This window comes from Nyctereutes procyonoides, unplaced genomic scaffold (assembly GCF_905146905.1).
Source record: "Nyctereutes procyonoides isolate TBG_1078 unplaced genomic scaffold, NYPRO_anot_genome, whole genome shotgun sequence".
In the NCBI taxonomy this organism is placed as follows: Eukaryota; Metazoa; Chordata; class Mammalia; order Carnivora; family Canidae; genus Nyctereutes; species Nyctereutes procyonoides.
In genome coordinates this window covers 19708594-19735629 of record NW_026575082.1, presented here as the reverse complement: position 1 = coordinate 19735629, position 27036 = coordinate 19708594, and the positions used below count along the sequence as shown (strand labels likewise).

The 27036-nt window shown below is 43.0% G+C and overlaps 1 protein-coding gene across 14 annotated transcripts in view; it reads right to left on the bottom strand.

Moving 5' to 3' along the window:
- The window catches only part of LOC129514588 (transcription factor 4), a 356507-nt gene extending 349367 nt beyond the window's left edge, over positions 1-7140 (bottom strand). For 5 of the 14 annotated variants that reach the window (XM_055333282.1, XM_055333286.1, XM_055333281.1 and 2 more), the window contains exons 1-3: positions 6638-7140; positions 4199-4290; positions 2307-2379 (exon numbers count right to left, since the gene is read on the bottom strand). In XM_055333282.1, the coding sequence (XP_055189257.1) occupies positions 2307-2379; positions 4199-4270 (145 nt within the window). In that variant the 5' untranslated portion in view covers positions 4271-4290; positions 6638-7140. Of the gene's footprint in view, positions 1-2306; positions 2380-3037; positions 3127-4198; positions 4291-5312; positions 5416-5767; positions 5892-6637 lie in introns of those variants that run through there. The other 9 variants (XM_055333278.1, XM_055333283.1, XM_055333279.1 and 6 more) reach the window with 8 other exon arrangements.
- Positions 7141-27036: the final 19896 nt, after the last annotated feature.

Genomic DNA, 27036 nt, shown 5'->3' with positions numbered 1-27036 from the left:
TTCACTAATAGCCCTGTGTTCAAATATGTCTTGAATAGATGAGAAAAACCAACACTACAATCTGTACTCCATATATTATAGTCACCATCATACTGCATGGGATGAATACCCTGCATTTTCAATCCAGCTGCCAGAACAAAACAGCCACTACACCTTTTCACCTTTACAAGTGAACATTTGAGCCTGAAAACCGCAACCATGGTACAATGTCACTTAAAGTTCGACACCTTAAAAGTAATCACAGCATCTTCATTAGAAATATCAGAACACATCTTACTAAGGATGAAGACTCTTCCCAGATTATGCCTGTGTGGATGTGCATGTATGTGTTTGTGTATGTGTCTGTGTATTTGTCTTAAGAACTGTGAAGTTCAATATATAATCACTTACTAAAATGCATTAATACATATTCATACTTATCCAGCCTGTACTCTCTGTGAACACTTAAACATCATAGCAAGGACTTTATTTAAATGTGAACACAGAAAAGGGACCAGATGCACAGTTGTCTTTTTAAATGTAACACAATTTCATGCTTCTAAATCACTTTACTTTATTAAACCATACCTAAACTGATACACTTAAGTCATTCCAAATGTGTCAGTTTTCACAGAAAGTGCAGAAAAGAGTTTTTTGCACTTTGAAAGCAGTCTATCTCTGGGCCTTTCTGACATAATCTACTTTTAGATTTAAGCTGAATACACATTTTCTTAAGTAAAATAATGAAGAAAATTACTGTCAGAGGCAAAGTTAGTTACTGTTTTGATACTGTCTAACATGAAAAATTAATTTGTCCACGAGAGATACTTGTACTGATCTTTACTTCAAAGTTGTATAGAGAGTACACCACCAAAATTTGGAAAACATGATACCAAGACAACAAAAAAATGTTCAGTCTCTAAATGGAAAATACAACAGGGTCCAGGGCAGTAAAACACAAATATATGGTCAATAGTACTTTTAATCAGAGTAGACCTCAAAACTTAAAAGATAAAATAGAACTGTAGGGGTTATCTTATATCCTCTAATATTATACATCAAATTACAGAGCTATAACTTTGCCTTATGGGGACCAGAAGGAGGGAAAGTAACTTATTTGGAAATGAGCAACTTTCAAAAGGCACTAATTTTTTAGAAGCATGCCAATTACACAAATCACAAAGGTGAACAGATTTCTTTCTTTCCAGAGCATCAAATGAAAATTGAGAGATGTGAAATTATATTCAGTAGTTAACAGAAAGTTCCACAGGCATCTCACAACTTAAAGATGTCAACATTTACCAGTCTGACTTAAGAATGGTACTCTGTCTAATGTACTGTTATTTACCACCGCCAGAACTCCTAAACACTGCAGCTGCTTAAAAAGCATAAATGAATTTAAGCCTTAAATCTAAAGGATAGCAGGCGACCATGCATGCCTCCTTCCTGTATGAAATTCACTGGACCAAAATAAATAAATAAATAAATAAACAAACAAACAAATAAATAAATAACCATTTTAAGTGAATATCAGATTTTCAGTTTTCACTTTAATAAGAGACCTTCAGGGAGCCCCCTATTAAAACTCCTCCTTAGATGCCAGATAATCATTGCGCACAGATTCCTTTGTGAATAGCGCTAACATCTTTTTTAAGCATCACCCAAAGACCTTTCACTTACAACACATAAAAGTCCTTCCAATTCTGCAACTTTACATATAGTAGAAATTCACTGCACAAGGAAATGCTTAGGGGGGAAAAAATAGCTAAGGCACCAAAACGAATATTTTAAAGATGAATTAATTCATATTTTGCTCTCAGATTAGCAAGAGGCTCTCCATTTACAGCTATGGCTTACTATGCAGCATTCATCTGCAAAATCAAGTGTTCACTTCTCTAAAAGGGTTAATTATACATAGTATCTAATAATTAATATTACTTACAAGGGATTTTTTTTCCCTTTTTTTGAAAGTTAGATTTTTCCCTCTATTTTCAAATAGGGAAATATATTCATTTTCCCCATGTCAACACTGGCCTTATCTTCATGTGTTAGATTACAACTGTATTAGAAAATCGCTTTTAAATTAAGTAATGGAATTCTGAGACAGTTTCCTTGCTTGATAAAAAAAAAAAAAGGCCTAATTTTAATTTTGCAAAAGATAACATTCTGTGTAAGTTATACCACCGATGGCTAATGAAATAACCATATCATTACAGGCTAAAATTTCAATGACTTTTTCAGAACTCTTCAACAGAGCCAAAAATATACAATGAGTGAATAAACAGCTAAGAACATTTAACTACATGCTAAGAAAAGAATTTACATACTTGAGCCAGTGAAATGTCCACTCGCCAAAGAAGTTGGTCCATTTTTCCCACTGCTCACAGGAGGTGAAAACATCTAAAAGAAACAAAGAAATATTACTGTCAAAAAGAAGAGCTCTGTGCCTTCAGAGTTCATCAAAGATCTTTCATACTCTTACCAAACAGCTTAAGAGTTTATGCTAAGGGTTCATTTTCGTAAAATACATCAGCATCCAACTAAAACGAGCATAACATTAGCAGTCACCCCCCCCCCACCCCCCACTTCCACTCTGTTCTTTTTCCTCAGGTCCATCAGATTGCCAGAACCAGGCAGCACTGCTACACTTCAAACAAACACAGCCCCCATAATGTTATCAAGATTCAGGTCTGGAGGGCAGCGGCCTCTCTAGAAAACACTAGTTTCTACAACGGAGAAGAAAAAGTTGTTTGTTTTATATTGAAAACCTTGGCCAGAAACGTGGCAATGTCCATTTCCATCCCGCATAGGATTTGCCTGTCATATGTGAACCCAAATAAATACAAAAGTGCCACCTGCACTAAATTCTCATTTCGTCTCTAACATGAGAGCAATTTGTGGCAAGACTCTCTCACTCTCACTCTCTCTCACTCTCTCTCTCTCACTCCTCTCTCTCTCTCTCTCTCTCTCTCTCTCTCTCTCTCTCTCTCTCTCCAGCATTTATTTCGACCCTAATTGGTTTCCCTCTTCTTCGACGTATCTAGTGGATAATGCGCACCTTCCCTGAGTCAGAGCCTGCAAAAAGCAAAGGAACGAATGGAGAAAGTGCAGCAAGCAGAAAGGGGGCTACAGAGCTGCCTAGGGCTACGTTTCCTGGCAAAACTTCCGAAAGCCATTTCTCCAGGAGAGGGTCCAGCAGAGCAGCAGCGCAGCAGCAGCAGCAGCAGCAGCAGCAGCAGCAGCAGCAGCAGCAGCAGCAGCAGCAGCAGCGGAGGCGGCGGCGGCGGCGGCGGCGGCGGCGGCAACGGCGGCGGCGGCGGCGGCGGCGGCGGCGGCAGCGGCGGCGGCGGCGGCGGCAGCAGCAGCAGCAGCACCAGCAGCGGCAGCATGAAAGAGCCCCACTTAGAAGGCGGTTTGGATTTTTACTCGTGCGTTTTGTGGATCCTTTTTATTTTGCTTTGCAAATGCATCTTACACCAAACTCCTCTGGCATTAAAAAGGAATCACCTCCCCTGACAGGTCTGGGATTCGGTTTGGGAAAGGGGCAAAGGGATGGAGCGGGGTCCCCCACAGCCCTCAAACTCCACAAGTGTGTCAAGTTTGGTTTAGTGCTGATCGCACGACTGCGAGATCTACCCAAACGGTCCATAAAGGAGTCGAGAGCACGTACGATGCTCAGCACACGAATCCGAGTTTTCAGGTTCCTGGGAAAAGAGGTAACTAAGAGGACGCCAGGTCCTGCGAAACCCAAAGCATCATCATCGATTTAAAACTTTAAGACACAACTGGGTCCCCTATTTTCTCTTTTCCATTTCCAGAAAAAAAAATAAATCATAATAATAATAAAAGGAGTAGTGCGCAACGGGTTAGTACTCTCATGTTCAGATTAAGGCCAAGTTTTAGGGTTGTCTGTTTGTCCTTTCATTTGGAGTGAGATTCCATTATTTTGGGGGTCCGGTGGGTAGGGAATTCAAGGGCAAAGTAATTACACTCTGGGAGAGGAAGAAAAAAAAAAAAAGCCTGAATCGTCCATCACACCCAAAAATTGTAGTTAAAAACTTATCAAAAAGACCTTCATGTTTGCCAAGGATTCAGCCAATTAAAAATTATTCCTGTCCTTTAGATCACTACTGGTTTCTAGCTGAAGTGTTTGGGTTTTTTTGGTTTGGTTTTTTTTTTTTTTTCACAGCTGTTGTTAGTTTCCACCGTTCTTTCTTACCGCACTGAAATCCAGTAAATCACTCAGCTCTTTGTCCGTCCCTAAGGCAGCCATTCGCTGTTGGTGATGCATTTTAGCAAAATCACACAAACCTAGAAACATGGAAATAACCGCAATCAGAAAATCCAGTCCCAATCCTTGAAGAAAACACAATCGGATTTTTGGAGACTGGGGGGTGGGGGGTGGGGATGTGGGGGCGGGCGGGATTAAGGTGGTGAGGAGGGAGGGATGGGAGAGTTTGGTTCTTTTTTTTTTTTTTTTGGTTTTTTTTTTTTTTTAAGATGGAATAGGCAGCAATAGCAAAAAAAAAAAAAAAGCGATCTTGATATTGTATTTCCAAAGAGACGATCAAAACTGGTAATATCTATCTACTCTAAAACCAAATCCGGGAAGGAAAAAAAAAGAAAAAAAAAAAAAGAAAGCCGCTCTTCAGCGCATCATTTTATGCAACAGGAGGTAGAGCGAGAAATGAATGGATCACAGAGAAAAGAGAAACTACTCGGAACGATCCGGTCTCAACTTTCCCCCCCCGCCCCCCGCCCCCCGCACACACTCGCACACTCGCACCCACGCGCGCACACTCACACGCACCACTCCCCCCGGCATCTCAAAGTAGCTACAAAGAAATTAAAGAGGAGCGTCTCCGGAGCGAACACACGTCCAAAGGGGGAGGGGGGGACAGGGTCTGCGAGGGAGGGAGGGAGGGAGGGAAGGGGGGGAGCAGAGTGGAGGGTCGGATCCTGGGAATTGTCCAGCACCCTAATTCGTGAAAGAAAAGGGTTGTAAAAATTAAAGTCAGGCCCTCGGCAAAGTCCGCGGTCCCTCCGAGCGGCCCGGCCGGGGTGGGGGTGGGGGGTGCAGAGAGGAGGGGTGCAGCGAGAAGGGGTGCAAAGAGGAGGGGTGCAAGGGGGTGCAAAGGGGAGGGGTGCAAGGGGTGCAAAGGGGAGGGGTGCAAAGGGGAGGGGTGCAAGGGGGTGCAGAGAGGAGGGGTGCAGGGGGGTGCAGAGGGGAGGGGGAAGGGGTGTCTGAGCTGGGAGCCGCGCGCGGAGCCGCCGAGCCCCAGCCCCGCGCCGCCCGGCGCCCCCTCCCGCCGGCCCCCAGCGCCGCTACCTACCGGCCGCGCGCGCGAAGGGGCTCCCGGTGCTCCGCCGGCGCCCGGGCGGCGTTCATGTCTGGCCCCCGCCGGCACCGCCACCTCCCGCGCCCGCGCCCGCGCCCGCTCCTTCCCCGCCGCCGCCGCCGCCACCGCCGCCGCCGCAGCCGCCGCCGCCGCCACGGATCCGCAGACGCGCAGCCAAGATCCCTGACTCTTAACACCAACTCTCTTCTCCGGGGAGGGGAGGGGACGGGGGAGGGGGGAGGGGGAGACACGCCGAGGCGCCCGGAATTGCAAGTTCAGCAAAGAAATGGGGGGGGGGCTCCGGCGGGGAGACGCGGCTCGGGCGGGCCGGGCGGGCTGGGATGCACACACACCCCCCCCCCGCGGAAAAAAAGCAAATCCACACCTCCTCCCCCCCCCCCCCGCCTCGCAAAAAAAAAAAAAAATACAAACGAAAATTCATCGAGCACCTCATTTTCCCTCAGATCGTCAGTTACAATCTGAAGCCTGAACAGTTCAGTTTTTGCCCGTTTTCATCCATCGGAGGCACTTTGAAATTTATTCGAGTTTACATCCCCTCACTTCTTCCTTCCTCCGACTCCCGTTCCCTCTCACTCACACATCCACACACAGCAAAGCAAGTTTATACTAGGCTGCAAATACACGTGATGCAAAAAGACTTTGCCAAGAGGAACAATATTTTTCTTTTCCATATATAAACCAAGCCACATTTCGCTGGGGAGATTTTCCTTTCGGTAGTTTTGCATTTTGGGGAGGGAGGGGGGCCGAAACCTAAATTGCATACTTTCTTGCCCCTCCCTTTTAAGTCACAGATTAGTAGAGCTGCAAACTTCGCCAAAAAAAAAAAAAAAAAGAAAAGAAAGAAAAAGGAAAAAAAAAGGCAATTTTTGAGGGTGGATGTTGTTTTGTTTTTACACTTGAGTTCCTAGCCACGCTAAGTCCCCGCTCGCCAGCACTATAAGTTTTGAATTCAACATTTACCATTACAGGCCTTGCATGCTCTTAAAACATACTTTTTCACATCACTTTTTAGGATTAAAATTAAGCTTCGTAATTCTATCGCTTCGTAATAACAAGCGTGCTTTACCCAGGATATGCAACATTTCGCTATTTTAACGTGTGTTAAAATACACATTCCAGAAACCCTGTTACTGCTAGATGTGCAAGTACATACACAAAATGCATGCACACACTTTTTTCCCATTGGCAAATTATTTAATAGGTTGTTCCTTTTGTTTTAATAAAACATCGGGTTCGACATTTTTAAAAATCAAATTCAATTACAAACAGTTTACTCTGACAGCAAATTGTAACGTTACCTTAAATGGCCACAAATATGCTCACAATATTCCAAGGAAAGTGACTTTAAAAAGAAAGACAAAAAATCTTCTGCAAGTACTTAGTATCTCACATGTGTATCCCCCAAAAAAGTATTTTAACTGGTACTCAGTTCTGCTCCAGGGATATCCACAGAATACAAGATTATGCACCTGGCTCTGGTTTTTGCATTTTCCACCATCAAACTGCAACAAAATCCCCTCCCCCAAAAAAGAAACCATTAAAAAAAAAAATTTCCAACAACTTTTTCTTATTGTTTCTAAAAAAAAAAAAATATATCAATACAGGATAGTTAGAATCTTTCCTCAAACAAATCTTGTTGGTGGCTTTTTTTTTTTCTTCTCCTCTTATAAAGTCTTAAACTTGTTCCAAGTTTAGAGGTGTCTCATCATCATCATCCTCCTCCTCCTCATCATCATCACCATTGACTCCCCCGTGGAGTCACATTGATAATAATAGGTTTCCCTGAAAGATACATTGTAATCCATTCACATCCGGGCACTGCGGGCTTATAAAGAGAAGGCGCTGCGGCCGCGGCTGCTCCTCCAGACAATGACTGGGGAGGGGCGGGGCGGGAGCGGGCGGCCATAGAGTCGTAAACACGGCGCCTAGAGCGGCGCCCAAGATGGCGGCGCGCACGGGCCCCGCCTCCTCCGGGAGCGGCGGGCGGCAGGCGGCGGGGAGAGGAGTGCGGCCGCGCGTGGGGCGGGCGCGGGGGCTCGCGGGCGGCCGCGGGCCCGCTCTCCTGCGCGCCTCTTCCGGCTCCCTTTCCTTGGTCTTCGCCCCCCCCTTTCATTTTCCCCTCCGAAGGGTAGTTTCTGAATAAATTAAGGCATTGCACGCCGCGGATCCCGGGGCGGGGGGGGGGGGCAGCCGCAGGGAGCCCGGCTGCGCGCGTGGGAGGCGGCGGCCGGGGGGCCCCGGGGACCCTGCGGGCCAGAGCTCCGGGCCGCGCCGCCTGCCCCCGAGGCCGTCCTGCACCGGGAGCCCGCTCGGCTCGGCCTGGCCTGCGACACCCTGCAGGCCCCCTGCTCTGCGACACCTTCGTGACCTGGGAGGAGGGAGTGGGGCCATCGTGACCTGGGGAGGGAGGGAGCGGGGCCTCCACGGAGACCTGCGTGACCTGGGGATGGAGCGGGGCCTCCACGGAAGACCTTCGTGATGTGGAGGAGGGAGCGGGGCCTCCACGGAAGACCTTTGAGACCTGGGGGGTTGGAGCCGGCCCTCACGGAAGACCTTCATGACCTGGGAGGAGGGAGCCGGGCCCCCACGGAAGACCTTGGTGACCTGGGGATGGACGGGGCCACCACGGAGGACCTTCGTGACCTGGGGGATGGAGTGGGGCCTCCACGGAGACCTTCATGACCTGGGGGGTGGGGCGGGGCCACCACCGAAGACTTTGGTGACCCAAAGGGAAGAAGCCGGCCACCACGGAAGACCTTTGAGACCTGGGGGGATGGAGCGGGGCCATCGTGACCTGGGGGAGGGAGCGGGGCCTCCACAGAAGACCTTCCTGACCTGGGGGATGGAGCGGGCCACCACGGAAGATTTTGGTGACCCAAAGGGAAGGAGCGAGGCCACCACAGAAGACCTTCCTGACCTGGGGGGATGGAACGGGGCCACCACGGAAGACCTTCATGACCTGGGAGGAGGGAGCCGGGCCCCCACGGAAGACCTTGGTGACCTGGGGATGGACGGGGCCACCACACAGAAGACCTCTGCCCTGGTCTTCTCTAGTCACTCGCTGCCCTGGCCACATCAGTCCGAAGGGCTCAGGTGGAGGAGAGCTCCCAAGGGACAAAAGCGAGTGATGAGGATGAGGATGGGTTGATCCTCACACCCCGGGTTTGCCGTGAGCCAAACACTGTCCTGCCAAACTCCAACATATTGGCGGCTCTGACCCTAGGAAGGACCTCCAGGGTACTCTGGGTATTTTGATAGAACATGTTTTATATTCAGAGACTCAGAAGCACAAAGTGTTGAGTAGCTTGAGCCAGGGCACTTCGGTAGGTGACACAGAGTCGCCTGAAATCACACAACTTTATTAAGCCAAGCCGTAGAAGCCACCTTTGAAGCCAGGCAGGCTGGGACCAGAGTCGACGTCCCCCCCATTCCTGTACCAGGGGTTAGGGTTAGGGTTAGGCAGCCCAGCGCCTCACCTCCATTCCCTGTTGCAGTTCTGTGGCATAACAGAGTTTGGAGCAATTTTCAAGATCTTTAATTCCTGTATAAGTGTTTAGAAAACAGGAATGAGGGCATTTATGGTTTGTTTCCTGTATATTCTCACATTGGGAAGGTGCCTGGCTTCTATCCCCAGGCCATGTGCTCATCTTAAAACAAATTTTACCTGTAGACGCTACTTCACGCAGCATTATCACACGCGTTATTTGTGATGCTCAGAGGAGGCCTCTACAGGGCTGTGCTGAGATGATGTCATGGAAAGTTCACAACATTTGTTTAGGAGAAGTAATCCACTTGTACTACCTCTAATCAGCTCTGTGACCTAAGGCTTGAGGTCAACGTCTTCCTATAAAATACGGAGGCTAGGTTAGGTAATCCCTTAAAATTCTTTCTCATTTGTAGTCAGATTGTAAGAATCTCCCTCTTGATTTCCAAGCAGAATAAATGGTCTGGAAACAAATTATCGAATCAGGTCTGAGACTTAAATGCACACAACTGATTAGCTAGCATTTTTTTTTTTAGATTGATTGATCTTGATTGAATGATTTTAGAGAAAGAGCCCAAGGAGAAGCAGAGGAGGAACAGAGGGAGAGAGAGAATCTCCAACAGACTCCCTGCTGAATGCAGAGCCCAACTCGGGGCTCAGTCTCACAACCCTGAGATCATGACCTGAGCCAAAATCAAGACTTGGACACTTAATGGACTGAGCCGCCCAGGTTAAAAGCACCTGATAGTCAGAAAGCCATGCAACCACGCTTCCTATCCTAAATTCGGGAACAAATGTGGATTGCTTTTGTTTTTGTTTTGTTCTGTTTTCCCTGAACTATCAGAAGAATAGGCCTATCTACCAAGTTATAAAGATAGGAGACACGTGAGAAAGGAAGACTCAATAGAATTTTGTGAAACTTGAATAAAAAGGTAAATGTAGCAGATATGTTTTGAGGTGTCTGCTCCATCTACAGACTCCCTTCCTTAAAAACCTGTCCACAAATCCCGATAAAGAGGTAGAACTTGATGTGTGTATCACATGACTCCTTCCTGTCCGAGTCTCAGCAGCCCCAGCTGATTGGGTCACAGGAACTAAGAGAGGAAGAGATCGACAGGAGTCTATGGTGGGTGATAGATCTGACCAGTTGGCGTCAGCTGGCCAGGGCTGGTGCCAGGAAGCCACGCCATGTGAGCCATGGTTATGGGGAAACAAGAACCATGAGTAAGCAGAGGAAACTGCTCTTCAGATAAGAAAGATCTTGGAAGTTCTGAGAAAATCAGACAATTTGAGTCCTAGGAAGAAATAAGGAGAGATGCTTTGCCAATTCTTATGAGGGCCCCCTTGCCTCCTCTCCACGAGAGAGCTGACTCCTGTAGTATTCCCCTTCCCGAGCTAACGTGAGTACTTTTCTGATCCACACCACTAAAGAATTTAGGAAAAAAAAAAAAAAGCTTCTTTAGATTTCAGCATTTCAAAACAGTCCTTAACATTAAAAAAAAATTAGTGACCACTCTACTAGGGTATAAACACTGTTCCACTCCCACATGGTAGCAATTCTGTCCAATTAATTGTGCCATACAGTCAGGACAGTACAACCAAATGTCATTCCCCTTTCTACTGTGTTGTAACCTTGAGCAAATTTCACATCTTTTCAGAAGTAAAAAAATTAAAAAATAAAATAAAAAAAAAATTAACTTGTCTTCAATACTTTACATGACTGGTTAAAATCAAATGAGATGGTAGAGATGAAAGTACTCTGAAAATGACAAATTCTTCTGAAATGTAAGGCATCATTATTGTGTAAACCAAGTTGATGCCTAAAGATAACATTTAATTCATAGGAGTATGGAGGAGTGGCAAATATTGAAACCTAATGAGTCGCAGAAAAGAGCAGACATTGAAGGGGCGCTTGGACCAAACCCTTGAGTTTAGTTCAAGATTTCAAGGTCACATCACTAATGAGTTACAGAGGCAGAAGCAGCCCTCCAGTAACTGAATGCCAGTCTAGAATGCCATACCATTCCTCTTCAAATTCCATCCAGTTGGATCTCCCCCAATCTTGCCCTTGTTAAAGCAGACAAAACCACACACAAACACACAAAATGACAGTTCCTTGAGAATCTAACGAAATTCATCCAAAAACTCACCAAATAATTTTTGAGTGTCTACCTTGTGTTGGCATTTCTTCTTTTAGGCCGTGAGGCAAAAAAAAAAAAAAAAAGTAGGCAAAAATAACAGAATAATATAAAAGTCACAGACCGGCTTGATTAAAAGGAAGAGTCACCGTGAGCAAGATTCAGCCTGTGGAAGATATGTGGAAAAGGAGGGCCATCCCAATATAATTTTAGGTTGATCTATAAAAGGGCACGACCATCAAGGACCTCAAACTGGAGCCCCATATAGACTGCAAGGCTGAGTCAGAAAAGCAGCAGGCAGGACAGAAGAGGAGGGATTAGTCAGTGCGTATGGAAGAAGTCCAGAGCTTCATGATACACAGGCCCACATTCCCAGGGCCTCTTGCATTTGTTGGTCCCACGATTCTTTCTCCTGGTTGCTCACACAACTAGTTTCTTACCATCCTCCTGGCCTCAGCTTAAACATCACGTCTTCCTAGAGACCTTCCTAACCTTTCAGTCTAAAGTAAGCACCCCTCTTCGTATTCTCGTCACTTTTACATCTTTAGTGGCACCCTTCTCAATTTTTGTTAATATATTTTTTGTTAATATAACTTTTGTTAATATATTTACTATTATATTGCCTGTCTTCGCCACCGGACGGCACACTCCATAATGCAGGTACTGCATGAATCATGTTCACTCTATTTGCCCACACCTGGTGCCATGCCTGGCACGTATGAAGTATTTGATAACTATTTATTAGATAAGTGGATCAAGAATCTGTCTTTATTCTTAAGATGCACATTTTAATACTGAAGAGTGCCGCTTTCATGCTTTTTCAAATCAGCCTCTCTTTAAGGTCTCATTTTAGCTTGATTTCATCGAAGGCAAATGTTGCTGGTGATATTCAGTGTGATTTGAAACAGGCCACTGGCCCCTTGTCACCTCAATCCCCAAAGGATAGCTGCCTTAATTTACCCAACCATGAAAACAATGTCTTCATTATTATGAATGCATCAAAAGCTGCTGTCATAGTATTGCTTCACTATCATAACATTTTATGGCTGAGGCTTGGGAATACAACAAATTTCCAGAAGTCACACAGTCGCTACATGGCAGGGCTAAGATTCAGACACAGGCGAACCATGCTTCTTTTCACAGTTTAGTGGCATGTGCCATGGCTTTAACAACCTTAACAAACCATATGGTCAACAACCCATAACAAACCTTCCTTTTTGGACCTCGGCATACAATAGAGTAGAATTTTGATTTTACCTATTTAGATGTTTTGAGCGTTTTGGAAAAGGAAAGGTTAAAAAAAATTCATTTTTAGTATCCGTGGAGTTTTGTTAAAGAGGACTCAGAAGATTTAGTGCCAGCTTTCTAGAAGTTTTTCTTTTAATCATAAAACTGTTTTCTCCGCTATAGTTTGAATGTTCTATTTTAAGGGTTTTGTTATCTTTTGAAGGACGTACGGATTGGAAAAATAGGGCAGGAACAGAGTCCCAGAGGAGAAATGAAGTTGAGTATAGACCATTTTGTCTACAACCTGGTGGTCTCGTCCTCCCTTGTGTGTGCTGCAGGTCTGAAAGTTCAACCATATGCAGATCTCTTCTGCATTTGGCCATGACCTCAAGACATGGCACATGCCACTGAGCTGTATGTAAGCAGAAGCATGGTCTACCTGTGTCTGAGTCTCAGCTCTTCTACGTAATAACCATGTGATCTTGAGTAATTGGTTGTATCTCCAGGCTTCAGTTTCTTCCTCCATAACATGGGTTATTATGACAGATTAAATATCATAGTATTAGCAGATGTAGTTGGCACAGTGCTCTTTCAATGACTGTAACTTCACAATTACATACTCTTTAGTGTCAGTTTTCAAATTTCAGACCTCAACTCTTTAATGGTCAGGAAATTGATTTGCTGGTTTGGTTCAAAGTGAAATAGAACAAAATAGACAATATCAACATACATTGCATGAATTAAGAGTTGTTTTAGAAAAGCCTATTTCAGGTATGCATATACAGCAGAGTATGATGTGCATACGAAGTTACTATAAAAAAATATTTAAAGCTGCCACTTTAGTAGACGGAAAGCATATCCTTGGATCATAATGGAGAAGAGAAATGAAAGCTGATCACCTCCTCATTCTTTTTCTTTGCTTCTCAAACTACATCTTATTTCAAAACCAATAACTACTTCCACCAAAGAAAAAGGAGTTGGATGAAAAAGATAAATGGTTTTAAAAAATAAACGGTGTAGAAAGAGTACGAGGAATTTTAGAAAACAGCAAGAGAAACTTTCACCTATTCAAAAGTGCAATAAAACTGATTGAACTTAAATATACATAACCTGTGGTTTTAAAATCCTTCAAAATCTGTACTCCCCTGGCTGCTCCCACTTACCTCTGTAACTTTATCTCAATGTCTTTCCCTAAAGGAAGTTTCATCTCGAGTCAACTAACCATACAGCGCACCTTTATTAAGCATTTTGTCTATGAAAAGCACCAGGGAAAATGCAGTGAGTAATTCAAGATGAAAAAACAGGACGCCTGACCTCCTAGCATCCCATCCTAGTGGGTAAGTCAGACATATAAATCACCCCAACTACAACACACTGAGCTGAGAGCCATCAAGACATAAAATTGTGCTACAGGACTATATAGCCTAATGAGTAATTACCAGGTGTAGAAATCTAAAGACTTAGAAGAGACATGATTAGAGCTGGATCTGGAAAGAGAAGTGGTATTCCTATCATGGAGCGAGAGAAAGAAGCATGTTCTGGACTGAAGTGCTAAGTGTGTCAACGGCTGTCCAGAGACTAAGGGTCTTCTTAGGGTTCATGAGTAGAACTAAGATATTAAAACTCAGTTGGCAAAATTGGGCCCATTAACCGTTATTCGTGATGCATGGAGCCAGTAGGGTCATTCACATAGCAGCAGTGATCAGATATGCCTGAGACAATCATTTGGGAAACAGTATAGAGGATGATGAAGGTAAGAAGACGGCAGAGACCAGGTTAGAAAGCTACTGCACTTCTTTCAACCAGTGACTGTGACAGTCTGAAGGAGAGCTATGCTATGGTTATGGGAAGTAGAATAAATCATTCAAGAGATGTTGTACCTGGGCTATTATTAGTTATTTGGGTTGCAAAGCAGCATAAAAATCCAATCAAATCCATTACTGGTTTGAACAGTAACGGGCCTGCAATCCTAAAACGTCTAGCACCATCAATTGGGGCTTCAGCTTTATTTCTTCACATTTTTCTCAACTCAGCCCAACTTTCTATTTCAGGCTAACTCCTTCATGTTCCCCAAAAAGGCTACCATCAAAAAATGAAGTTATAAACTTTTTGTTTGCTTTCAGAAAGGGATAGTTCCTTGTTCTCCCTAAGCTTTGATATTAAAGCCTCAGCTGGACTCTAACTAAGTCTATCATCCTAGGAAGACACCTGCTTTTGACCCAAACCGTGTAATGACGGGTTACATTCATCCCTAAATAATTATGTTGATAAGACTCAAACCAGTTAAAGACCACTCTTGGAGTTGAGGTGAGGCCAGTTGTACCCGACCCACGAGGCTTCTCTACTAGGAAGACGAATAGATGGATATTGGGAGAAACAAGCACAAAGTTTACCAACCTTTCAGGACATCCGTGCCATCATGCATTTCTTCCCTTCGTTTCTCTTGCTTGAACTGGCCTCCCGCATGTACTTCCCGTGAATAATTCCTACCTTTACATCAAATCCAGCTTACTTCTTGCTTCCCCTTTGAGGTCCGCTCTGACTTTTTGATCTTTCCCAACTTCCTCCTCTGAAACTGGCTCATTTACTTAAAACAAAAACTTTTTTTTTTTTTAATAGCAGTTTAGAGACGCCTGGGTGGCTCTCAGCAGTTGAGTGTCTACCTTTGGCTCAGGGCTTGATCCCAGTCCAGGGATCAAGTCTCCCATTGGGCTCCCTGTGAGAAGCCTGCTGCTCTCTCTGCGTCTCTGCTTCTCTCTGTGTGTCTCAGGAATAAATAAATAAAATATCCTTTTTTAATTGCAGCATAACATACACACAGTAAAAAATAAAAAATCTACAAAGATTGGTAAAATTTTTACATGCACGTATACCAGTGTAATCACACCTAGCTCAAGATATAAAACATTCTCTGCAAGCCAGAAGGCTACCACCTTCACCGTCACAGTCCTCACCCATGTCTGTGACTTGGATTGACAGAAATTAGTTTTGCCTATTCTTGAATTGGGAATCATCTGGTATCTTTCCATGTGCATCTAGCTTCTTTTGCTTATCATTATATCTGTAAGAGTCATCCATGCAGTTGTGTATAGGAGCAGGCTATTCTTTTTTATTGTTGTATAGTATTCCACTGTAGTAATATACAACAATGTATCATTCAACATCCCCCAAATTCAGGCTTTCCAAATTTTGACTGCTACAAGTAAATCTACTTTTAAAATTCTGTATATCTTTTGTTACTTATCCTGAGTACGTACCTAAGATATCCTTTTATATACCTAGACTTGGGTAACAAGTAGGCACATTTTAGTTTCAGTAGACACTGCCAGACAGTCTTCCAAAGTGATTTGACCAATTTTTATTTGTACCAGCAGTGTATACGATGAACTCATTTACTTTTAAAATAAACTTTTGTAATGTATTCAATTATGTGTTGGTATTGCATCATCAGTTAGACTTTAAGCCTCTAGAGGGCAGAGACTGTCTTAGAGTTCTTCATTGTTCCGGTGCCTGGTATTGTGTTCTGCAAGGCAGAATGAATGATTCCATCAATTTTCCATAAAACTCTAGCTTGACTTTTTAAAGTTATGTATTTGTTATTCTGTTATTAATTAATAATCAACACTGTAATTAATAATAATATGTTTTCCCTTTTCACTTTTGGGTGTGTATATATATCCAAAGGAACTGGTAGCAGGATCTCAAAGAGATATTTGCACACTCATGCTCATCGCAGTATTGTTCAGGATAGCCAAGAGGTGGGAGCAACCTAAATATCCATCAGTGAATGAATGGATAAAGAAAATATGATATATACATACAAAGTAATATTATTCGGCCTTTACAAAGAAGGAAATCCGGTCATATGCTACAACATGAATGATTCATAGGATATTATGCTAATTAAAATAAGCCAGAGGGAGAAAAGACAAATATTGCATGATTATTATACATATATGAGGTATCTAAGGTAGTCAAATTCATAAAAACAGAAAGTAGAATGGTGATTGCCAGGGCTTGGGGGAGCAGTAAAGGGAGTCTTCCAATAAGCATAGAGTTTCAGTTTTCAGGATGATAATTTCTAGAGATCTGTTGTACAACAATGTGTATGTTATTTATTAACACTACCATATACTTAAAGCCGGTTAAGATGGTATATTTTATATCACGTGGTTTTTACTACAATAAAAACAATAATGTGTTTTCTTTTAATTTTATAATTTTAAAAATTACTTAGTTTTAAATCTTAAAGATCTAAAATTAAAAGAAAATGCATTATTTTTCATTGTGGTAAAACATGAAATATAACAAAGTAAATATACTACAACACATACATGTATTCATAATAAAACATTCTAGTCATTATTTCTCTCGGGTTCAATTTTTCCCAGCAAACTTGGAGGATCTAAATTTTACTGATTTGATTCTTTAATCTATTTTTAGTTAGTGACAAATTTTATCATATGCTGTTTTACCCATTTACAGATTGCATTTAGACTATATAGTTCGACTAATAGGATTTGATAAAGATTAAATTTGTATATATTTCTTAGCTCACTTACAAGAAACTTCTGAGCAGATCTCCTTGGGTCTTCTAGTATTATACTACCAGCAAACTCTACTCTCATTTCTTCCGTATCTTAGCTGCTTCTGTGGCTGCTTTCTCTTCCTATACATTGTTTGGGCTCTTTGTCTTTTTGCCTTAAAATCTACTGATGAGTTTCCAGATTGAAGTACACTACCCCACACTCCTTGTACATGGGATAATTTGTGGCTTCAACAAAGCTACCTGTTTGGATGTCCTCACTGATCATTCTTTTACCTCTGTGGGGAACCTAGGAGCATGCTGACTTCCATGATGCTTTGCAAACTTTCATGAAGATCACAATAATCCAAGTGAAATGTTAAAACTCATACTCTGGGGCTTCAATCCCAGAGGTTCTGATCAGCAAATCTGGGGACGGACAGGGACCCATGCTCCAACCCATGTATTGGAGTCAGCTCGCTCCAGCTTAGTAGACACCACTGTGCACATTCTTCCCAACTCCACATCGTGTGATGTCACACTGACAGCTTTGAAATCAACAAATGCTAAAAATCAGAACTCTTCCCCCCACCTCACTCCCCCTTCCCCCCAGTAAGCCAGATGTTAAATATTTACCAGCATGCCACCGAATGCATAATTTTGCAAGCAGTCAAATAGATGATGATTTTGTTAGTCCTGAGACCACACTTTGTGTTGCATGTGTGCAGGCACACACATACACACACACACACGCACACATGTCCAGATTTCTGAACCAATATGAAATAGTTGCATCTATTCTGCAACTGCTAGATTTCAAATGCATGGTAAGGTTCAAATCACTTTCTTTTAAGAGAGAGAGGAGAGAGAGTACTCATGCATGAGCAGCAAGGAGGGGCAGAGGGAGAGGAAGAGAATCTTTAAGCAGACTCCACACTGCCCAAAACAGAGTCCAATATGGGGCTCGATCTTGCAACCCTGAGATCATGACCTGAGCTGAAATCAAAAGTCAGATCCCTTCCCTGGGCGGCGCAGCGGTTTAGCGCCTGCCTTTGGCCCAGGGCGCGATCCTGGAGACCCGGGATCGAATCCCACGTCAGGCTCCCGGTGCATGGAGCCTGCTTCTCCCTCTGCCTATGTCTCTGCCTCTCTCTCTCTATCATAAATAAATAAAAATTAAAAAAAAAATTAAAAAAAAAAAAGTCAGATCCTTAACCAACTGAGCAACCTAGGCACCCTGGTCAAACCATTTCTTGGGGTCAAAAACTCTTGATCTATCTACCTATCTTTCCATCAATCTATTCATCTATCTCTGATTATAGATTACATCTATACTTAATCTAAATTCATATCTATACCTGCATCTATTTTGAAAAATCCAGTATTTACCACTTCCTCAGATTGTCCCCATACTGTAAGTAATTTTACTCTGTCAAAGGGATCCATTTTGCTTACAAAAATCAAGAGAGAGAACTGGCAAGCTAATCCACTCCTACTAGGATTTCTGTGAGTGCCCCAGGGTCACTACTGATAGCCAGTCCTATGCCATCTGATGCCATCATCTATAGCCACAGTGATACTTTAGCTGGTGGGAATCCTCTCACAGATCACAATCTTGCCCTACATGTGGGCTCCAACAATATGCACTTTTGCCCATATTCACATGTGTGACTTCTGGACCAAGGAAGCTGGTCCAAATGTGCTTCTTACCTTAGCCATATCTAGCAGAAGTGGCCATTCCCATGTATTCCTCGACTACAATATCTAGGTTTTACCACCCGACCAGGCTCTTTTTCCCTTGGGGAACATTCCTCTCTGGAAGCCTTGTAGCATACCTTTCCCATCGGACCTCAGATGTGACAATTCTAACACTGCAGACAGAGGTGGGGGGAATCTAACCATCTTATTCTGAAAAAGGAAGGAGCCAGTAAGATCTCTATCCCCTCAGAGGCCTCAATGAACCCCATTCAGCTTGTTTTCCTCTTCCCAAGTGACCAACTATGCTTACCAAGTACCAACATTTGCTGGAACTTAAAAGAACCTTCTATTCTCTTGCCCTAGCCAACCAGGTGTTCTGGTCTTACATTCCATTACTGGGAAAAGTCAATTTGCTTCATAGTGGCCGTCTGTGTCCACCTTCTGACCAAGAAGTGATCGTAAATTTCTCTCACTGAAAAAAAAAAGTTCAAGTTCTTACTCACTATGCAATCTATAACATACATATCTAGTCATCAGGGGTTTTTAAATATAAATGAGACAGTGCTATAATTATTTGAATTCCTTTCCTTTTCTTTTTTCCCTTAATACATCATGCCATGTTTTTACATCACTGTGCATAGGTTTGCCTGATTCACGTTAATGCCTGCATAATATAGGAAATATGTAGTACTAGCACACTTAATGTGTACCAAGCACATCTTTAAATATATAGTTTTGAGGAACACGCTATATGAGGTAGGTACTGTGTAGACTCCATTTTATAGTTGTGTAAACTGAGGCACAGAGAAATTCAGTAACTGGCTCATGATCCTAAAGTTAGTAGGATCTGGATGCCTATCCAGAGCCAGGATTGGAACCTAGGCTGTCTGGCACTGGCGTGCATGGCCTTAACGCTCTTGCCCCTCCAATCTTTGCCTGTATCACAGCTTTTTTAGTCATCGCTTTGCTAATCCTGTTCCAGGTTTTAATCTTTGTTGGCATCCCCTGCTGACTAGCACATTCTTGGATGCCTCTCCTGCCTCACAATGATGTGTATTTAGGGAATTAAAAAATAACTGTTATAGTAGCTTACCTCAAAATTAAAGTAATTATTAGATAGATGACTCTTCCTTTAAAAAATGTTTTGTATTCCAAAATCTCAATAAAAATTACTTTTGGGTTTTCACCAGCTTTGGCAAATCCACATTACATCCACGGGCCATTACCATCGATAATTGAGAACTCACACACGTGTTAATCAATCATTTATTCCTGCCTCCTATCTCTCCTGCATGGTTCTAGATGTTGCCTATATTAGTGTTAGTCTGGGGAAATAGTGAAATTGTATCACTATTGTCCAAAAAATCCCAGATTCAATGAGTTAGTCAAAATTGGAAAAGTGGGTAGGAGTAGGCTGGAGTGGGAAGGAGGTGATGCTGAAAGACTTTCCTTTTTCACTGGCAACAATTTGATACTATGTAGCAACATTTCCTTGTCTACTAAAGGTGTACTTTCTACCCTTTCTCAGAAGCCCAGGAATAAAAAAAAGCAAAAATGAGCACAATAGAAGATGTAACAGATGATCCTTCTCCATTCAATTCAACATGAAATTTTCCTCTTTGGGGATATCAGAAAAAAGACTGGGTTAAGAATAATAAAACTGAGTTCAGGGCAACCCAGGTGCCTCAGTGGTTTAGTGCCAGCCTTCGGCCCAGGGCCTGACCCCAGGGTCCTGGGATTGAGTCCCTCATCGGGCTCCCTGCAGGGAGCCTGCTTCTCCCTCTGCCTGTGTCTCTGCCTCTCTCTCTCTCTCTCTCTCTCTCTCTCTCTCTCTCTCCCTCTGTCTCTCATGAATAAATAAAGAAAATCTTAAAAAAAAAGACACAAAAAACTGAGTTCAGATCATACCAACTGTGTGACCTTAGGTAAGGTTTCTTAACCTTGGCACTATTGACATTTGGGCTGATTCTTTGATGTGCAGGGCCGTCCTGTGCACTGTAGGATATTTAGTAGCCCCCATGGCTTCTACCCATCAAGTCCCAGGAGTAGCTCCCCTTCATATTCCCCTGAGTTGTGACAACCAAAAATGTCTCCAGACATCGCCAAATGTTCCCTAGGAAGCAAAGTCACTCGCTTCCTAGAGTGAGAACCACTGCTCTAGAAAAACCGCCAAATTTCTTAGAACTACAGTTTCTTCATCTTTAAAAATGAGGATCATTTTATTTACTTTATGGAGTTACCGTAAAGAGCTAATATATTTACACAAAACTGTAAATTACAAATTGTTACTTAAATATTAAGTTGTTACTATTGTTATTTATTATTTAGCGAGCGCTGTTCTAGAGAGTGCTAGATCTGAAATATATTATTATAATTATCTTTAAATACATTATTTTTTGAAATATATTATTGATATATTTGTCAATCTCAGAATATGTGTCTGTGTGTATTTCTAAGACAGACTATTAAAAGTTATAATAGATGGAGCAGGGAGGCAATAACTATTCATTATTGTCTATTAACTAATAGTGAACATTGCTCTATTTCATAACCATGGGGCTGCACCCCTGCTGCTGGTTAACCCATTTTCAAAAGGCCTGCTGTCAGTCCTACAGGAAAATAGGTACCTAGAATGTAAAGCAGATACTCACCATCCCTACAGCCAGGAAAAAAAAAGTCACAAAGAGTATATGTTATTCAGGAGGCCAGGAGATCATCTCCACTTGCAAAGCACAGCCTAGGAGATAATTCCTCCTAAGGAAAAAGTAATTTCTCTGACACCTGGCTTATATAGTCGTCTCCTTATCTGTGGGGGATATGGTCCAAGACCCCCAGTGGATGCATGAAACTGCAGATCGCACTGAGCCATATATATGCTAGGTTTTCCCCTATACATACACACCTATGATAAAGTTTAATTTATAAATTAGACACAGCAAGAGATGAAACAACAGCAATAATAACATAGGAAAGTTATCACCATATACCGTAGGGACGCCTGGGTGGCTCAGTGGGTGAAGCATCTGACTCTGGACACTAGGTCAAGCCATCATTTCAGGGTCTGGGATTGAGCCCAGGGTGGAGCTCAGCCGGGGGGCCTACTGAAGATTCACCCCCTGCCCCCCACTCTCACTGATTCTTTGATGTGAAGGACCGTCCTGTGCACTGTAGGATATTTAGTAGCCCCCATGGCCTTTACCCATCAAGTCCCATAGCTCCCTCTAAAATAAATATAATCTTTAAAAAACACACACAATATACTGTAATCAAAGTTACATAAAGGTAGTCTCTATCTTGCTCCCAAAATATCTGTTGTGGCCCCCTTCTTGGGACGGTATGAGACGACAAAACGCTGAGGTGATAGAGGGGGTGTGTGAAGGACGCCCACGCTGTGACACAGGTTACCGTTGACCTTCTGACGGTGTTCTGGAGCATGAGGGCTGGCAGGGGTGTGTGGGGGTGACTGACCACGGGAAAGCGAAGCCCTGGTTAAGGGGGAACATGGTACCGCTGAACGGTCTTCTTACCCTGTGCCTCATTCAGCAGCTCGCATGGTCCTGATGTTCATGCCATGAGTGCTATGTCCTTGGAGCTCCCCAGTATGGAATGTCATGTCACTTGGAACCCAAAGCTTGAAAGCTTGACACTTTGTGTCATTCTTCCCATGTCCATCTTTAGTGCATACAAAGCAACAGGCCCTTTCGGGGAACGGGCACTGGGTGCCTCTTTCCTGAATGACTGGATGACTAGTGTGCTCAACAACAATAGCTTCCAAAAAGCAGGAGATACAAGACTGTACTCATAAATACCGGGAGAGGGTTTTATTTTCGCCACTTCATCAATTTATTTCAGCAGACTCTTCCCTTTTTCTGCCTTTCTCTTAGCCCCACCCCAGAATTCTTGGAGAACTAGCTCTGATATGTGTCAAAGTCATACACTGGGGATGCCTTCATGGGGGTGGAGGCAAGTTCCTTCCTTTCCTCCTCTTCCTCTTTTTTCTTCCTCTGGTGTGGGCAGGATGGGCCTTGCTGGGCCTTCCTTTGGGAGGTTAAGGAAGGGTTAAGATAAGAGTGCTGGAGGCCTGCTTGGAGCTGGCCTGGGGCCAGCTTGTAAAACCAGGACAAAGAGGGTCTTTGCTTTCTGAGCATTGCCCGACCAGCATCGGCGGGGTAAAAGGGCCAGGGATTTGGGAAGGGGAGCAGAATGGCAGGGAACGTGGCAGGACATGGTCTCCTTAGGAAAAGAGTAAGGAAACCCCAGCGTTTCCAACAACCAATAGATGAAAAAAACAACTTCTACAAAGGACCAGCAATGATGTCAGTTGTAGAGAGCCCCATTTTATCACCTTTGGAAAGTAGAGTGGCATTAGAAGGTTGGGTGCCATTCTATATCTACCCCTTAGGACAGCCTACTATGTGCTGGGACCCCTCCAGCAGGAGTCATGGGAATGGAGAGAAGTAGAAGTGGTGATGGCTGGTGAAGGCACAAAAGGCAGACCATCGAGGGAAGCAGACTGGCACAAGGTTGAGGACCCATCATGGCAGAAAAAAAAACGGAGATGCCATCCTCTTCTCACATTTTAACTAAGAAGTCGGGAACTTTCAGCTACACAGAACTTTCCACGTGAGAGCAGCTGGGATTTCAGGAAAGCGCACCTGGAGGGGCAATTGTCATGAAAGGGGGAGACGAAACTGGTAATCTTGACCCCACAACAAGGTGTGGAGGTTGGGCAGGGGGTGGTAGGAAGCTGGGATTAGCACAGCATGCGGCCAAGGCTGAAAGTCCACCACACCGGATCACCCAGGCATGGTGAGATTCTTGGAAAAACTGACTGAAGCAATGAGTACCAACTAAGGGAGCTGCAGTCTTGGAGCTCAAATTTGGGGCATTGCGGTGCAAAGGAATCTGGTCCACCAGATGAAAAATTGCACCTGACGGTGTGAGTTGAGTTTTCGGTGGTGACATCATGTGGCGGGGCTCAAGTGAAAGGGCCGGTGTACCGATCAGGTTGTCCAGGTCTCTATTCTGGAATGGAGAGGTACCCTGGCTCTTTAGACAGAGCAACCTCCCTGGATGCCTTTTTTGGGGAAAGAAGAGGTCTCAAGTGGCAGAGATTGGAAATCTATCTAAATTGAACATATGGAGGTATGAATGATTAATTGGAAACATAAAGGAGATGGACTTGTATTAGTACTCCAAGCTGGTGGAGCAAATCATACCAGTGGCATATGCATTTCCCACGTACTTACATATAGGTACACACGCGAACACGCATAGTCTCACATACACACGTACCCCAAAACCTGACGAGGCACCTATCATTGCTTCTCACTTCACACATGAAGAAATAGGGGTGCAGAGGGTTAAATAACATACCCAAAGCCACAGAGCTGAGAAGTGTGGTCATGGCTGAAACTGAGGCTTGCGTTCCTAAACACATTGTGCCTTAACTTTGCTCTGCTATCTTTGAGGGCAATGGTTCTCAAAAAGTGGTTCCCAGACCAATTGCACAGCGTCGGTTGAGCCCTTGTTAGAAATGCAGATCCTGGGGCCTCACCCCACACCTCCTCATTGGAAACTCTGGGGTGGGGCCAGCAATATGTTTCATAAGCAATATTTTCTTTCTTTTTTTTCTCACTGACTTTTTAATTTTATTATTTTATTTTCAGGGCAGCTAACATACAGTATCATATTAGTTTCAGGTATACAGGAAATAATTTCCTTTGTAGGATGATATTGTCACTCTAACACTTGGAGAATAAAGGCCTGAGATGCTTTTGGAAAATCTTCACTCCAAATAACAGATAATACCTATAACTTACACAAGGTAAATGTTTTCTAAGCAAAAAAAAAAAAAAAAAAAATCTAGGCTAGAAATGAACCAATAATCCAGGCTTGGTCCTGATTAAAATCACATTTATTCAAAGATGTTTGTTCTTTTAGTGGATAGATGACAATTGGAATACTAGATAATATTTATCTACTGTAACAATTATGTTAAATTAATTCATAATATTCATTCAATAACATTGTTTGCATATGCTATTGCTAGGGAAGTGCTACCTAATTTATTTCTCACACATCAAAATCCAGTAAATTGATATAATTATATTATTTTCTCTAGAAATGCTGATGGGGTCTGGTCTACATACCTCAGAGGGGAGGGGAATGAGAACAGTGGGTGACATCATGTGCCATATGTTCAGCAATATCTATAGCACTGTAGGTACAATGAGCAGAGGTGAGAGTATTTATGCTAAATTTCTTCATTGTTGGGAGATATAATGAATTTTAGGTTCATATTTTATTCATTTTCTAAGAATCGAATTTTTTTTATATGCTCTTATTTAAAAAAAAATTACCGACACACTAGAATTTACTCTCATCTTCCAGGGAAACCTGTAAACCAATGGAAATATTTTTGACTGTCTGGCAAAATGTCTGATAAAAATGTGTTATTCTCCAAGGTTAGGAGGTCAGGTGATCGCTTTAACTTGATGCAGAATTTTGCAATAAATTTTCCAACCAATTATAAGAAACATGTTGTGTATAAGATTTAGTGAGGATTTCTCCCATGTTACAAGGACAGTAGATTCAAAAAACAACTAATTTCTACTTAACCCTGCCTTTGGCTGCTTTTCTTCAGCAAATTTAGTCCCCAAAAAATCACCAAGACAAACCCAAAAGAATCTATTCTCCAGGAGACTAAATAAAGACTTTGGAGTTAGATGCTTTGAGTCATAATCCTAGGTCTGTTAAAAAAAAAAAAAAAACAAAAAACAAAAAAACCTTCTTCTATGAGGCTGTTCACAAGTTACATCTCCTAGTTTTTAAAAATTGAACAATTGAACAATCTCACAATCTCGCCTGGACCTGGTGCCTCTGGGCTCCACCTGGGCCTCAACCTGGTCTTTTTGGTCCCCACCTGAGCCTCATCTGGTCCTGGTGGCTCTGGGTCCCACATGGGGCTCACCTGGACCTGGTGACTGTGGTCCTCACGTGGTCCTCACCCAGACCTGGTGACTGGTATGTGAGGAATCTGCTCCAGATTCCCCCTCTCCCTCCACTCCTCCCCACTGCACCCTCTCTCAAGCAAATCTTCTGAAAATTAAAAAAAAAAAAATTGAACAATCTCACAATCTCGGTACCAGATTGGTAATGGAAAGGTTGTCACTGATGCGAAAAGCTATCATCCCATCAATAGTGATTATCATAAAAACTTAATATGTGTAATTCTATTTAAGGAATGAACTCAAGGAAAGAACCTGACAAGATTTTTTTCAGCGTAGGTTGACGTCAGCACAGAATCTATAATGCCGTAGGTGTGGACTGTGTACATACTTCAGTTATATTTTCACTACACGAATACTATTTCCCTGCCCAGCTTTTCGTTCACGTGCTGACTTCTAATACCTGTGAACAAATGTGCTTAGCCCTGCTAATGCTGATAAAAACTACAAATCTGTCTCCACTGTTGATCTACGAATGAAAGCGGTATGCCGTGCACTCCATCTCACTGTACCCTTAATGGAAAATCAGCAGGGCTGTTAGCAAAATTTCCTAGACCACAAAAAGATAATATAAATTCAAGCACTTTAGGAAAGCTCCCCCAAATCCATCTTCTTCTCCTGATAACATAGAAGTTTGTGATATACTGATATTTGGAGGGGTTTCGGACTACTACTTACCAGCAATGCAATTTATGACACAGTCGTGATAAATCATTTTCCCTGTAAGCCCCAAAACTTGTCGTCTCTCTTAAACTCCCACCCTCAATAGCGTTAAAGATTTTCATTGCATGGAGAAAATCAGGCCCAACTAGCAACTTGCTGCCAATGTTTCCACAATATGGACCTTCAGTGTGTTTTAGAGGAAGACGTTGAGTTACGTACCCTTCTTCATTCTGATTACTCTATTAGAGCCACTTAGAGAGTCAAAGAGATGAGCCCATTTATTTTTGGTTCCAGAAAATTCTGCTTTATGACTTGTTTTTATAGAGCATGTCAGGCAAAGAGCATGGGGCTGTGGGCTGTGGGAATAGTGACAACCAAGACAGTGTCCTTCCTTCTAGGAAGGTGTTAGCCTTTAGAAGATAAGCTCCAGAGGGTAAAGTCTATGTGATTTATTGAGACACCATCAGACACCCTCCATAAAGGGGTATGAGGCCACTGAGGGATATTGGGAAGTAGGAGGTGTGGACATTAATGTATATAAATGCCAACAAAAAGTTGCAAGACTGCCATGCTCAGTATAAACTATGTCAATAGTCAGCCTTGTTTATTTATTTGTTTGTTTATTTATTTATTTATTTATTTATTTTTTAAGTCAGCCTTGTTTAGAACAAAGATACCACTGCCACAGGGAAAACCCACACTCATATTGAAGAGAAGCCAGAGACATCTCCAGAGCATTTTCATGACATTCTTCGAGCCAATAGTCTAGAAGTGTCATTCATCAAACATACACTGAGTACTTGCTTTCTAAAGGTGTACGTGAGGTCTTGATGGATTCGGAGTAAAGCTCTGCCCTCCAGGAGTTGTCAAACTTTGAGGGCTGGAAGGCAGGTTCAGAGTTGCCACGACGAACGTACGTATGGCTTGTGTGTGACTTGTAAGTGGTACCGAA